Genomic DNA, 15,389 nt, shown 5'->3' on the forward strand with positions numbered 1-15,389 from the left:
TAATCTTTCATTATGACACTCATTTGATTTTCTATTAAAAACTCATTTGACATCAATTAAACACACATTTGACTTTTGAGGGATGTCTTAAATTCTCTTTTTACCTTATTCACAACAAAGGGATTCTGTGAATCAATTATAAGTATACTACCACCATTCCCAAAAGTCCATTACCATTACCATGTATTACTAATACTTTCTTCTTTTTTTTTTTTTTTTTTTTAAATAAAATTTAATTGCACGACTTTTAAACTATTCATACAATAGCCTTTGACCATATTTTCAGATTATTTGTGAATAAAATATAGTTATGTGGGATCTAGTCAGATTCATCTCAATATCTACGTTTCAAATATTAACTTTTTATTATTCTTATTAAATTATAATTAAAGAAATTAATCATCAAAGTAATGCATCGACAAGCATGAAATTACAAATGGTGCAATGAGGAAATATAAAACAAAAGTCGCTGAATCATCTTTATCTGTATGAGGTTCTTCCTAAATTATTCTTTTCTAACCTAGATAAGTTTATCCACTATTTTAATCTTCCAAAATACACTTATGAAGTTATGATTATAAACATTTCCATGCACATTAAATGCAATATTGCAAAACTTCCAAACACTTCCATTTTATTATTCTTATCTGATACTTTTTATATGTACGTAATACTCCCTTCATTCTTTTTGTATTATCCTATTTACAATCTTTGGGAGACTCCAATGCAAATGAAATCTACTCCTTTTGTTTCATATTGTTTTTCATGTATAATATCCTTTGTTGGTCAAAGTAAGAAGAATAATACGAAATAGAGGGAGTAGAAATTTAAGAATAAATATTTACTTGGACATAATCACGTGGGATCTTGTTAGATTTGTTTCAAGTTTTAGTTTCCAGATGTATAACTTTTAACCTTTATATTTTTGTGCAATACATAGCAGATATTTTAATTACAAATTGCATTGGGAACAATTAGATTCCATATAGGACTTTTTTTTTAAAAAAAAAAATTATCTTCATCTATATTTTGATTTTTTTTCTTACCAAACTAAGTTTGGCCAACTGGAAAAGAGAGCACCTTCCAACTTCATCGGGTTCAATCTCTACTAGGGGTAATTGGGGAAGGATCCCCTTACTCCAACCCACTCTTAAAAAGTGTCTAGCCCTTTAACTCAAGTCGGGTTAACTAGTGAGGAAAGGGTAGGACACTCTTTTTACCTATCAAAATATTTTTTCAAGTTTTTCCATTTTATAACATTCATTATTTGCTAAGCCGTCTTATTAATCACGTTGAATGATCGTAAAATTAAGTAAAAATATAATTGTTTTACTCTTATTGAGTGGGCAAAAACTTGGGTCTTAATTTTTACAGGAAAAATAAGGGGAGAGTCAGAGGATTTTAACTCAAATCACCTTGTAAGCACTAATAATGAGTGTTATAAAAAAAAGGGGAAATCAAGAAAAGGAGTATGTACGATGCACCACCATTTTTACCGGCAAATTCATAAATAGACACCAAATTGATTAAGACCTATGTTACACGGGTATGAGTATCTGATATGGGTACATATTTGAGTGTCTGATAAAGCATTATCGAAGTACTAAGACATGGGGACTCACTTGAAGGTTGCGAACTCGTACAGCAAGATTAAAAAGAACTGGCTCCACAGCTTCATGGGGTGATGAGTCAAGTACCTTATAAAATATAGAGTAGAAAAAATCAAAAAGGGTGAATAAAAGACAGGTTACATGCAAACTCAAGGAATATATATTGAATAGATTTAATGGAATCACCATGATCAAACATGACACAGCAGTAAGTTGCACCAATTCATCAGAATCTTCTAGCAAAGCTAGTATCACGCCAAGCACTTGGGTTGCATATTGGCTAATATGAGTAGAAGGCATCTGCAATCAGACAATATGACCCTTGGAAGTGAGACAAAAGACTGCTAGATTAAAGTACAAATACCTACTACACATACACAAGTATCAAAAACTGGGAACAAGTGCGTCAATGCTTCAAGCATTTTATTAAATGCACAAAGAATCCTGCCCGATACACACTCTAGACAGTAGAAGTCTGATAAAATGTATCAGACCATACAGCCACACATGCAACAATACAATCTTAAAAGAGAATCAGTAACCTCATTTGCCAGTAACAAACCCAGAAATTAAGTATAAGTCACCATTAGGTATAATTTTACGTTAGTTTGACGTTGCTTTAATTCTCATTCATGTTTAATTTAGGTTTAAGATTTTGCATGTTATTTTGCAAGTTGGATAAGATACAAGTTGAATCAGAATCGAGCAATAAACTATTAGGTTAATGTAGGATAGGTTTGAGGCTTTGTGCTTTTTCAGAATAGATCAGTATTATTTGGCTTAATTGTCACGAGACTCATAATAGTCCTAAATATTTTTATTTTCATCCTCAGACAGATGATAATAAATTAATAATGCAATATCAAAACTGAAGCTATACAAAGTAGGTAGATAGAATGGAAACTTCAAAATGGATTTTAGATCCATTTTGGTTGTATACAGTGAGGATCAAGTTTCATCTCAAGGTTTTATTTCCCCCCAAATAGTTGTTTAATCATAAGGTTTTTTTCTTTTTTGGAAGGAATTGTTTAATCATAAGGTTTGATTATCATATTTGCGTGAAAATAGACCAATGTCAGTTTTGTCAAGTCCTATAAGGCAGACGTCTGACAGTAATTCTTCTCCTACACAATACATGTACATATAAATAAGCAAAGAGAATCAAATTTATTATGATACCTGAACGAGTCCTCTAAGACAAAGCCGTCTTATAGTTGCAGAGTCATCAGATACGTGGCGACATAAGGTTTCAACCATCTGCTCTAACAAGCAATCATATCCGTCACTACAACGATAGAGGAAAAGTAACTGCATTAGTGGGGAATGAAAATCTCATCCAAGGTTGACCATTGGGGACAGAGGGGGTTTAGGGAAAAAAGTTACTGTTGTGCAATGATTTTATGGAAATTTTTGCTCTACGGTTTGAACGTCATTTGTGGATCTTAGAAGCTACATCATCTTTTACTTTGAATAAGAAGGTTCGATATTCCCTATATTTTCACATAAATCACTCAAAACATCCACAAGGCTTACAAAATCTTTAATAAAACAATTTTTCACATTGCTTGGTGATCCTTAAAGGTCTTCCCCCTTCTGAACTTTTTCTTCTATTTCCCTCTGCTAGTTAAGACACTCATTGTTAATTCAAAAGAAAGACGAGCCAAATTCCCTCTAAATGCATCAAATTTATGTCTTGGTAGTAAATAAGCACTTAAAAGAACAAAGGGAGTATGATTGATTGCCACACTTTCAATCATAAAAACACAAATATTTGAGATTAAAATGCCAATTATAAAGAAAAAAGGTAATTCTAAATTTAGGTCGCATGCATTGAGGTTTGGTAATGACAAAATTTCCTAATTTCGGGTATAGATTTTCCCTAGGAAAGCACAATCAGTTCAGGGGGTCTAGCTATATCAATAATTAAAATTATTACTTCATCTGTCACTAACTCTCAATTCAGAAACAAAAACCAAAGAACTGTCAAAAAAAAAAACAAAAAAAAAACAAAAAAAAAACAAAAAAAAAATAAATAAATAAATAAAAAACCAAAGAAATAGGGTACCATGTAGATAGAGTGTATACTAACATAGTCCACATAATTAATCAGCCATTGTATTTTAAAGATTCCACCAACATAAACTTGTTCAAATGCAATAAATAGAATTTAAAACATATAGTTCAGTGATCTTTCAACTTCTCCAGAGATAGTTCAGACTTCAGATTCATGTGACTAATGTCAGAAGCATATTATTATAAAGAACAACAAAAATTGCCCGTAAAGTGGCCTCTATGACCTGGTCCTCATAGTCAGAAGAAGCGGTGTATACTGTCATCAAGTCAGATCTGAGTATCTCATACAAGCTTACAGGACCATATACTGACACACTTCCACTCAGAAAGGGGTAGTAACCGATAGAATTTGGCTTCATACATACTTTCATTATCAAACATCTACTTGTATGACAATATGCATGCTAATGCTGAAATACCTTCTATTGTAAATGATTTCCTTTCAAAACATAACACCATGCATATATAGTTTCAAGCACCAGTAACTAATTCTAGTAAAGTAGTTATTGAATATCTCTACCAGAGCTACCGAAGTTTTAAGTTTTGACTTGCTCTAGATTGATGTCTTCCAATAACAATTAAAAAATCAGTGATGGACATGGGTTTGACATTTTGCCTATTGCAAGAGTTAAATATACACCCTGTAGAATCCATCATTTGTATACACTCTCCAGTAGAATCACTAAACACTCTGGGATATTGGCTCAGAGACAATCACAACTCACTAGCTCACTTATCTCTAATACACGACAGTAGTTACAGTAGCTTTATGAATATTGAAATAGAGAACATGAAAATACATTGGCACTACATTAATCTGAATGACAGAAAAACAACTATGCCTTTCTTAATAAAACTATTTATCATAAATGAAAAGCAAAGGATGTTAATCACGTCATACCTAAAGCGAACAAATTCAGACAATGAGGCAGCTGCAGCCTCCCTTTGGAAATTTTGGTGTTCATTTAAGGATATGCTTAGGATTGAACAAATAGCTGGAACCTGTGGCAGTCAAGCAGAAAATAGAAGTTTACAGTCATGAAATCATCACAAAAGGTAACTAGTTAGTGACTTAGTGGCATGTCAAAATTACTTTTATCAATACTGACACCATGACTCACCCTTTTCATTTACAGAGTACTAAAATGGTGACATAAGTAATTTTGACATTTTTAATTATAAATTCATTATTCTCCATTCATCACAATAAATGCAGTAACAACAACTACAACAACAAATGATGCTTATAAATTTTCATATTACAGCTGCTAAATAGACTTCGACTGCCATTCTGAAGAAAAGATGCAGAACAGAAGATGTAATTGCTTCCTAGTTTATCATATTACCTCCTTTGGTCTCTTTATAGATACACAACTTGCTATGTCTCCAATAAGACTCACCCACTTCTCATTCTGACTTTGCTCTCCATCTCTTGCTAAGATCTGATACATAGCAATAATATAATTCTTCTACCAAAATCTAATGTTGTAAAATTCTTATATGAAGATTGAGATGGTCAACCAAAAAATAATTAAAACATTGACAAACCTTTCCCATTTCAAGATCTCCCACACATTCACAGAATGCTTGAAATGCAATCAACAGAGCTCTGCAAAATTATAAAGAGGAACTGAAATTGACGGTGAAGAGACATATCCAAGTAAACAACTTTCCTACCTAGCCAACATCAGCAGTAGCAAATGTCATACAGGACTTTACCGTAAAGGTTCAGGTTGACCTGAACTAGCAAGACCATGACAGCTTCCAAGCTGAAGAGTAAGTGCTGCAAGGACAGTAGCATAACTCTGTTGAACAGCCTTCTTTCCAACTTTTCCACCACCCCTGCAAGGATACTCCATTGCTGTTATTGTCATCATACATTACTATTTGTGGCTTTATTGATTTGTTATGCCATACTTTACCTGAAGAAGGCTGTTAGAGCAAATATAGATGCTTGCAATATCTCATTCTCACAATAGTGGCTAGCACCATGACTTGAGCCATCTCCTTTCTCAGGTAAAAGTCTATTGATAGGAGTGTGACTTAGGACTGATATGACATGCTCCAAAAACAAATATGAAAGCACACTATGCTGAGAAAAAGCCTGCAACAGAGTATTTGTAGAGACTTAGCAAAGTTAAGGAGACGAAGAAACATGGAATGACAGAAACAGATATTCACATGACAATAACTCATTAGCTTCATTGTGAGTTTAAGGCAACAGGGGAATTTAAGAGTTACTCAGTGGAGGCGGAATTGGGCTAATATACTATCTGTTTTTGTTATTAATCAACATGTTTTCTGTTATTGTGCTCCCTGCTACTCTTAATCAAAATACACTTAGAAAAACAATAAAAAATAAAATAAGAAAATCGGTTAAGTAATATATTAGCATGAACTTTGCAGAAACATAATATCCTTAAATTCCAACTTCAAACTTCAACATAACCTGAAAGAGCAAAAATACGCATACAGCATAAGTTCAGGAGACTGGTGGCCACAACCTACCTACTCTTCTTTGTGCAAGCCCTCTCCTTCTACCTAACTATAGAGGCAGATGTGGGAGAAATGTGTCTTTTAATAGTGGTAGATCCATATTTATTCAACTTTTAATGAAAGTTCAATATATAGATTAGATCTAGGAATTGTTCCCCTTGACAATGGAATCTCCAAAGTAGATCTATCGTCACCATCTATATATTATATTAACAGCGCTCCATGATCCCATATCCCTGATACCTCCATATTGTCCAATCCACACTTCCCACAAACTGACAGCAAGCATGCCTATGTCCCTTGCCTTTAGCAATTTACATTTTTTATATATCTCTGTCTCACCTTAAGCATTAGGGTCTATCTCTTTTACATAGCAAAAGGAACAAAGCTTATTAAAGAGCGAGCTTAAAAATTATCGAAAACAAACAAACAGGGTTGAAGAACCAATAAGTTTCCCCTTTGAAGAGAGTTTTATTGAACAATAAAAAACTTAATGAACATAATAAATTTAAAAGTTCCATATATCATACCTAAGAACAAGAAGTGTTTGTCATAGATTTTTTAATATAGATTAAAAAATATACGATAAGCACAAATACAGAAATTATAGATATCTATGCACAATGTTAGGCGACGCCCGACGTAATTCATTTTTCCATTCATTGTATAGCAAATATATTAATCAACATCTGATAATTTAAATAAAAAAAAATGTAACATCCCATAAAGTGTCACTCCAATTAAAAACAACACACTCGGTTTCCTTTTTCTTTTCAAGATAAGATGAGTTCTTATTTAGTCGAAGGATAGAACTCTTAGAAGCAAGATCTGAAATACTAAATCAAGATGATGAGCAGAACAACTACATCATCACATAATCAATGAACACCCATTAGTACTCACACAAAATGCATCTTGCATTGGCCAGCCACCACGTAATCTAGATATGTCTTTTGTGACAATATCCCTTCCAGCTGTAGCCAACACTTCATCAAAAACAACTTTTGAACTTGTGTTTTCTGCAAGAGAAGATATCTTTCCATAATTAAGGAAAAAAATTTACAAAAATACCTAATAACTGTCGCATAATTTGCACAGCTATGTGACTAAGCAAATTTTTTGTAACAAGTAAAAAAGGATACAGCACCAAGAGTTTCCTGCCGCAAATATTTTTCAGTCACATGGCCTACCGCAGAGAGAAGGGATTGTGTTGTCCTGTAGGAGATACATTGAAAGAATAAGAGAACTCAATCTCCATTCAAAGGAAACAATAAAGAGATTTAATAATTTCAAATAAAGATGAAACCTTGAAACATCAGATTCATTGAGCTCACTCTTCCTCTTCATTACAAATTCAGTTACGGCTTGGATAGAACCTTCAGCTGATTGCCTGATTTTGTCACATATAGCAGTTGTGCAACCATGCAATGCAGCAACAAGCTGAGAGTGTATTCAGATTTCAGAACCACAAGTTGAGATTATTTGCAATTTCCATTGAACAGAGGCAATTTATTTCAAAAAAATTAGCCTATACCAGTGCGAGTTGTGCAACCCACTTAATACAAATACAACCATCAGAGAATATACTACAGTAATTAGGAAATTGCTCCAGATCAATTATCAATAAATCATTCAGAGGCAGTATAAGGATCAACTCACAACACCCAACAATTAATTGTACCACATGAATGGGTACATGCTAACTTCTTGAACAGCCTAGAGTAGAACCATTTTCTCTTTACTGGGATAGAATATATCTCCTTGGCCCCAGAAATACGAGTACTGATTGCAAACTTGCAAAGAAAATCTAAGATGAACAGGTGAAAGCATATATGGTTCACTAAAAAAATATGAAGTTTCTTGATCCTTGTCCATTATACCTATTTAAAAGAAGCCAGGGTAGTTGGCCATGTAAGTGTTTCTCAAAATGCAAGAACGATACATTCTCCGTCTCAAAATAAAGCCCAATTGTACCAAAAATCTTGTGCATAAGTAAAAGGCCCATTTCTTATTTGGGTGGGGTTTATCATCCACTGATTTCTTTTTTTATTCAATTTTGATCAACAAAACTTCTCTGACCCCAATATATTAGTCTTAGTTCTCTTTAAACAATAAACTATTCCTACGATCCTACAACCATTCGATTTTATAAAATACTACATAATACCCAAGCCGTGCTCGGGTTTTTAAATTATTGATAAATAAAATATAGAAAATTCTTGAGAAATATGAAGTATAACACAATAGTCTATTATAATAATAGTCTTCAATAAAAATAAATAATGAATTTCCTAGGAAAAATAATGCTTTAAAAACATTAAATTTTTTTTTTCTTATAAAAAAAAAAAAAAAAAATGGTAGAGTTTTAGGAGGGAAATTTTCCCTCCAAAAAAAAAAAAATTCAATTTAGTATAGAGTAATAGATTAGTCAACAATACCCTCATTACAACTTCTCTCCTAAAACTGTGCAAAAGAGATATGGAGAGTTACTAAGTAATTTTTTCCTTTTTGTTTGTTACTATTGTATTATTTCTTTGACTAAAGCACTATTTTATTTGCATAAATTTTTCCATTAGCTTCTTGCTCATAGAAATTTCATATTCTAAAACAAAAGAGGAAAAAAAATAACTCTTAAATTAAGTCAAGTACTTACCTCATCCTTTGTCAACAATATGCAAATAGACGAAATAACCCTGTTGAAAACTTCAGAGGGATCAATAGAAGCATCCTGTTGAATGATTTGAGATGATATAAAGGATCATGATTCATAGAAATGTTAATATGATAAATAGATGCAAATTGAAAAAAACTCACACTTTTCAACATTGCTATAACATCCTCCAAAGAGGACAAGGCACCATAAAACATTTCCACATTTCCATTTAAGTTGGAATTTGTAGGCCTTGGAAGTAAAAGGGCTATGCTGAAGAAGAGATCAATAATCTGTTCAGGATACGAAAGCCAACAATCAAGTTAATATGAGCTTCACCTTCAGAACAAATATAGGTGTGACATAAAGAATGATTCACCAAGATGCTAACAACCTGCGATGAAACTTTTCTGACTTCAGCATTAGTATCTGCACATCGTGGAAGGTACAACATGACCCTATCTCCAAGACATAAGGCCTCACGACTAGGAAGTACAAAAGCAGCTGATAATAAATCCAAAGCACAGGCATTATTGTCAATGAATACAAATAAACCAATTACTCTATAAAGGACAGTAACATAGATGATTTTTGAACGAATATTTAATCACTTGCCACAGTCATACTTCATCTTCTCATAGCCCACATTTTAGCAATTTATTGTTGATTTTATTTGTTAAATCTGTAATTAAATAATCCAACTTTACCACTAATTTTATTGTTCAGTTACACATTTTAGTTATTTTTTTGACAGTACACATTTAGTTATAAAGATGACTAGATTAGTAGCTTAATTAATTATATACTTCGTTTTTGGGTTCAAACTAGCAATTTAAATAGGAACTTGAACCATAACATAGCAGAAAATGTTAAAAGGGTGGCTATAAAAAGACTAAATAAAAACTTGAGGAGTTGAGGGTGGATAATTACTTATTAACTTCGTATAATTTAGGGGTGGCTATGCAAAATTGTATATAATGCTATCTTACAATGGTAAGATCTCAAAAGAGGGAGAAAATCAGAGAAAAAACCTAGCGAAATTCAGTAAACGGTATTCCTTTAAAATGTCAGGTTCAAGATATGCACAGTTGAGAAAATTACTTGGAAAGTTCGGAAAATTCCCAAGTGTGTTACGATCAATATGCTTGCTGTGTATACATGGCCCATGACAGCCTAATGGACAGAACCCACTAGTACACAGCATACGAAACTTAACAAGCATCTCATGTACAGCTTGGCAGCCTCTCGTCCTTTGATGATCAGCAGCAGAGGAAATATACGGATCAAGTTGTCGCAGAATATGCAAAAGCTGCTCAGCCCTACTTCTTCCATCTTCCCCACTGATCAACGGTAAATTTTCGCAGCAAAGAAGATAACAGTAAATATAAGTCTTCAAATGAAGATACAACAAGCAAAATAAGAACACTCAGTCCAAATTTTCAATATTATAAATTTGTAAAAAAATTCAACATTAAAAGTACGGAGCGATCAGTACATTTAAAGGAGATGGCTTTACTAACAAGGGGAAGAAAAGCCATTTAACAATACAATATAAAGACAATTGTGTTATTGCATCACTTATTCCATGTAAAACATGAAATGTAATTAAGCTCTACTATCAGCCACTGGAATAGGGATTGTGTTTCCTTCCCAATCATTGCTCACCAGCTTCTTCCACCTCCCAATTTCTGACCCGCATCCCTTATTCCCTTCAATCCTCTATGCCACAAACAACATGCTGTAATGTTTCTGTGACTTAAACCCCTTCAGAGCTTTTAATCCTCATGGATTACAGTCTACAGTCAGTTACAAAACTCGAAACACTTCTCTATTTCTTTCTATCGTAACTCATTAGTTTTTTTGCCTTCAAGGTAGATTTAATTTTTTTAAATTCCAATTTGTCCTGGTTTCATGTAACTTCTTTCCAATTTCTTCATGACTTTTGAATATAATCATTCAACCTTATCAAAATAGTAATATCCAAAAAAAATGAAGCAATATTTTTTCTAAAAAAAAAAAAAAAAAAATTATCAGTTGTCAAAAAATTTCCTACATTATCATGTCTATCATGCTACAATGCAGAAATAACAGCAGACAGTAAAATGAGAATGGAGTAATGGAAACTTTGAAAATTCAGTCAAGGAAGAAACAAGAATGAAAATATCCCAAGCACATTTGTAACCTATATTTTACAAATTATGGGATGTATTCAAAAGAAATTTTGACAATCCCCTCCATCTTAGTTTGAATGACATCTATCACCTCTTTATAGGTTTGACAACAAGCCTGCAAACAGTGCAAACTGAAGACTAGCAGCCAATATCCATAAATAGGAAACAGCTTGGTGGGAAATGACTGGGTGATGTTGGGTGACAGGAAGGTCAAAGAAGAAAGAAAGGGATAAAACAAAATCATATCTAGCACTTTACGGAGAATCAAAAATGAGAGCTTTAAGCAATGGAGACAACGGAACGAGATACAGAGCACAAATAGTTAATATACACCAATACAGGCAGGACTTCAGTGGAAATGAGAAAGCAATATAAGACTGCAGTTAGATATAAGTGTTAGAGATTGAGATCCGTAAAAAAACAAAGACTGGCTACCTTACAAGTCAGCTGTCAGCTTCTTTGCTTCCAAAAATTAAAATGATTACCAAAAAATAACCATTTTTCATACCAATATATCAGAGCGTAAGTGTGTTCAAGCCCATCAGCATGTTGCATTGAATATTTAAACAAATAATTTTGCAAGGCTCGAACCCGGCAAGTTTCATACACTTAATTACATGATGTTGATGCTCGAAATAATTCAGGAATGCCGAAAAACTGAGACTTAAGATAGCACATTCTGCACACAGATTATGAGCAACGATGGACTAAAATGACACAATATATATATATATATATATATATATATATTAATACCTTGTGAGTAAAATAGCACACAAAAGAGTAATGAGGTTGTCTATGAGGGGATTGACAACATTTGACGGCTCACTTGGTAAAGCAAAATATCCCAGGACGGCCTGACAAAGTTTGGAATTTTCTTTTATCAGGAGAGTAAGAGTGAAATTCATGACTGAAAATGCATGTAATCAGTACCTTCAAAACGTGGTTTCTAGTTTCCATGGTTAACTTTGGCTCCACTGAAACCAGCGTAGTACAGGCACTTAAAGCAAGAGCCTACATTGAGATTAAACAAAATACACATTAATAAGAAAAAGGACAGTAGAAAACTGATAAGAAAAGGGACTTCAGAAAAACTATTCAGCAAGTGTGAAACTAGAAGTAGATGCTCTGACCTGAGTTCGCAGAATCTCAACACTGGTACCAATAAATTCATCTTCATTGTCATGGCCCATCAAAGTCAATATATAGTCAAGCAACTGATCCCTTCTTTTAAGCGGGAATGGCGCACCACTTTCTCCGGCCTGAATGACAGCTTTACCTGGAAAGAATACAAAATGAGATTGCTATAACATCCTAACAAATAAAACTATTGAATTCATAGTATAAAGAAACCGCAATACCTACAAGCACCAAGCATCATACATATTTCAGGAGATTTGTCCAATACAGTGTTACTGAAAGCAAGGTTTGATCTGATACATGGAACTACTTGGGGAAAATAATTTACTGTAACTTGTTTTTGAGATTCATACAGTAATGGGTCTCTTTGTGGGGTCATGGTATCTAGTCCGTGTTTATTTATTTTTAAAATTTTTCATAACAATAGTCTTACAATTTTTTTTACTTAGATATCAATTTTTAACAAGTCATTTTTTTATGGGAACTTGTCGAGTGTCCATGTCCGACTCAGGTACATGTCCCAGTGTCCGACTCAGCCATTTTGTTTCCATGATTTTGAACTAAAATTGAAGTGTCCAAGTGTCATACCCATGTCCAAGTGTCAAGGGTCCGACACAGGTACGTGAGGAGAAATGAAGAGTCCGAGTTGTTGCGTAAACTACTCTTTAAGTAGCTTCATTTCCAATATAAATAAACAGCTTTAGATAAAGGGAAAAACAACAGCTTATAAAAGAAATGGGGAATAGTAATTCGTGTGAAGTACCAATACAGCAAAGAGTGAACCAGAGGTTGAGTGAATTGCCCATCTATTTAAGAGACTGAGTGGATCACATAGCAACAAGTGCAAATATACAGCATCAATAATAAGGAAAAAATTAAAACAGTTAAGTCACCCTCTTAATCAAATAACCATCCTAAGATTACACAGATTCTTTGAAACTTCCGTTCTCCTAGTTAACTTTAAGTGGTTTCCCTATTTCCCTTATTTAAATATCACAAGGTTATTTCAATAATCTGGCACTATATTGTAACAAAGCCATGGAAGAGGTGTTAAATGATTTATTAAGAAAATAACATAGTTATCCAGTTTTTTTTTATGCAAGGAAATTTTCTGAACAGCTACCTATTAGTTGTCTAATATTAATTTGAAAACAACTTCAAAATTAGATCTTTATTGATAGAATCTACGAGTATCAATTTTCATGTATTAATAAAAGCAACATTACTCATAAAACTATCTAGATAGAATCTACCATCACTGGGCCCATTTCTACCCTTCCTTTATCAAACTCCAGTCCTATTTTTAATTCTTCCTTCTTCATATCACTACTGCATACTACATTAAAGTTTAAAAGCACTCTCGCTCGAAATCCACCATCTTTGAAAATCCATGCAAATAAATTGTTAACATCTATATCAACTACCTAATTGAAACTTCAAAGTTATGGTAGCACTACCAATTAACAGAAAAGTAAGTGATGACAGGCATTATTTGGCTTTATCCAACTGCTAGTCAAATAAACAAATGTTAATAGGCATTTTAGAAGAAAAATTATCAAGTAATTGTTTTCAAAAGTCGATAACTACTAGGTAGTTGTTCAAATTTTCTTTTTTTAATTATAGTATTTTAAAAGTTTAAAAGGAGAAATTCACATCAAATTGAACAAGAGTAATGGGAACTAATAGATGTGAGATCAAAATAATACTTAAGACCAAAGTTACTATTTCAGAACAAGAGGAAAAACAAAAACAAAACAAAACTGAGAGTGGTTTCTCAATACAAACAGGTAACTTATTAATCGATTATACAATAAAGTATACACTGTTCTCAATATACGAAATAGAGACCATAGCATCACATACCTAACAAATCAATAGCAGTGATGACAGCCTGCTTTGCAACAGGGTGATACACATGAAGAAGGCGTGACAGCATATTTGTTCCCTGAAAATTCACAGCAAATTAAAAATGGTTTATGAATGATTAGAGGATCTAGAAGTTAATGAAACAAGCTTTTTTATACATTATGTCTATATGATTTGCCACAATTATTCCTGCACTAATACTGTTGTCATACTGACATTTGTTCACATGTAAGTGAATTTGTATTCAACGGGTATTTATAAATCATTAGCACAGTAGATAAGGAGAGCCAACCTGTAGGCCTTAATTTAAATAAATAAATGCTACATAATATCACAGAAAATCTTTAAAACACCATTTAAAATTTAAAACATAAATTCTTTGAAAAAAAAAAAGTAAAACATAAATTTAAAAAACTTCCATCACTCAATAAAAAGAGATACAGAGCAGTTCAACACTATATACTGGTATCAATCTAAAAGGAAGGCCAATTACATACTCTGAAATTCACAAGCTTTCTCAAGGCTATTCACTAGAATCTCTCAACTTCTATCAAAAGTTTACTCATGCAGACTCGAGTTTTTTCAATCAAAGGCTAGAGCTAAAGAGGATAACCTCAAATTTAATTTGAAGAAGAAAGATACAATTGTAGAATTTGTTGTGTATACGCCCAAATTATGTTGGTTTTGCTTGATATTGATCGAGGTAAGGAATAAAAGGCCCAATGAATAAAAAAGAGGCAGGCATGGTGCATAATTTTGGCAAAAGTCCATAGCTTCTTAGTTTCTTCTTGTATAAGGTGCATGCTGCATCAGTTGAAAGCTTAATCCCCATGACCCAGTTCAGTATACATGATGGCTAACTTCAAAGGATAAAAGAATATATGGAGAAAAGAATATAAAGATGTTAGTATTTGGAAGGTTTTCACTACAGCCAACATCTATTTCCCTTTGTTAGAGTAGAAGAGTAGTGTGTCATTTGAAAGGCTTTACAATGAGGTTGCGTCCATGCAGGATAATGCATTACCCCAATGGATTACAGGTTCATAATAGTCAAAAAGAATGAGGTTACACAACCTGGCATTTCATAGCCTTGTTAGGATTTAATCTTCATGTCTTTCAACCCTATGTTCAGTGGCTTTCATACATAAATATTAAACAAGGCATACACTTTAAACTGCACACAGAGTCTAGTTTGAAAAACTTACTATAAGAGCATCTATGCGTGCTTCGATAACAGATGACGGAGCATATCTTGCTGCATATCCATACATTAGAGCCAAACCCGCATGTATATCATCTGAATCTTCAATTTTAGCTTTATCAGTGAAGAAAGAAAGAAACCTGAAATTATCAAATTATATGTTAGTACACCACAAATTTTCT

At 33.1% G+C, this 15,389-nt stretch overlaps 1 protein-coding gene across 2 annotated transcripts in view; it reads right to left on the reverse strand.

Annotated features, from left to right (window-relative positions):
* LOC145597464 (protein SHOOT GRAVITROPISM 6-like) overlaps positions 1–15,389 on the reverse strand; it is a 38,821-nt gene that overhangs the window by 3,704 nt on the left and 19,728 nt on the right. For both annotated transcript variants that reach the window (XM_081653641.1, XM_081653642.1), the window contains 20 exons: positions 15,212–15,347; positions 14,004–14,085; positions 12,134–12,279; positions 11,934–12,014; positions 11,757–11,857; positions 9,931–10,169; positions 9,224–9,333; positions 8,994–9,122; positions 8,833–8,907; positions 7,486–7,619; positions 7,322–7,394; positions 7,083–7,214; positions 5,606–5,787; positions 5,403–5,525; positions 5,232–5,292; positions 5,030–5,125; positions 4,585–4,685; positions 2,790–2,895; positions 1,797–1,910; positions 1,623–1,697 (listed from right to left, as the gene is read on the reverse strand). In XM_081653641.1, coding sequence (XP_081509767.1) covers positions 1,623–1,697; positions 1,797–1,910; positions 2,790–2,895; positions 4,585–4,685; positions 5,030–5,125; positions 5,232–5,292; positions 5,403–5,525; positions 5,606–5,787; positions 7,083–7,214; positions 7,322–7,394; positions 7,486–7,619; positions 8,833–8,907; positions 8,994–9,122; positions 9,224–9,333; positions 9,931–10,169; positions 11,757–11,857; positions 11,934–12,014; positions 12,134–12,279; positions 14,004–14,085; positions 15,212–15,347 — 2,296 coding nt within the window. The remainder of the gene's footprint in view (positions 1–1,622; positions 1,698–1,796; positions 1,911–2,789; positions 2,896–4,584; positions 4,686–5,029; positions 5,126–5,231; positions 5,293–5,402; positions 5,526–5,605; positions 5,788–7,082; positions 7,215–7,321; positions 7,395–7,485; positions 7,620–8,832; positions 8,908–8,993; positions 9,123–9,223; positions 9,334–9,930; positions 10,170–11,756; positions 11,858–11,933; positions 12,015–12,133; positions 12,280–14,003; positions 14,086–15,211; positions 15,348–15,389) is intronic.

This window comes from Chenopodium album, chromosome 20, assembly GCF_948465745.1.
Source record: "Chenopodium album chromosome 20, dcCheAlbu1.1, whole genome shotgun sequence".
In the NCBI taxonomy this organism is placed as follows: domain Eukaryota; kingdom Viridiplantae; phylum Streptophyta; class Magnoliopsida; order Caryophyllales; family Amaranthaceae; genus Chenopodium; species Chenopodium album.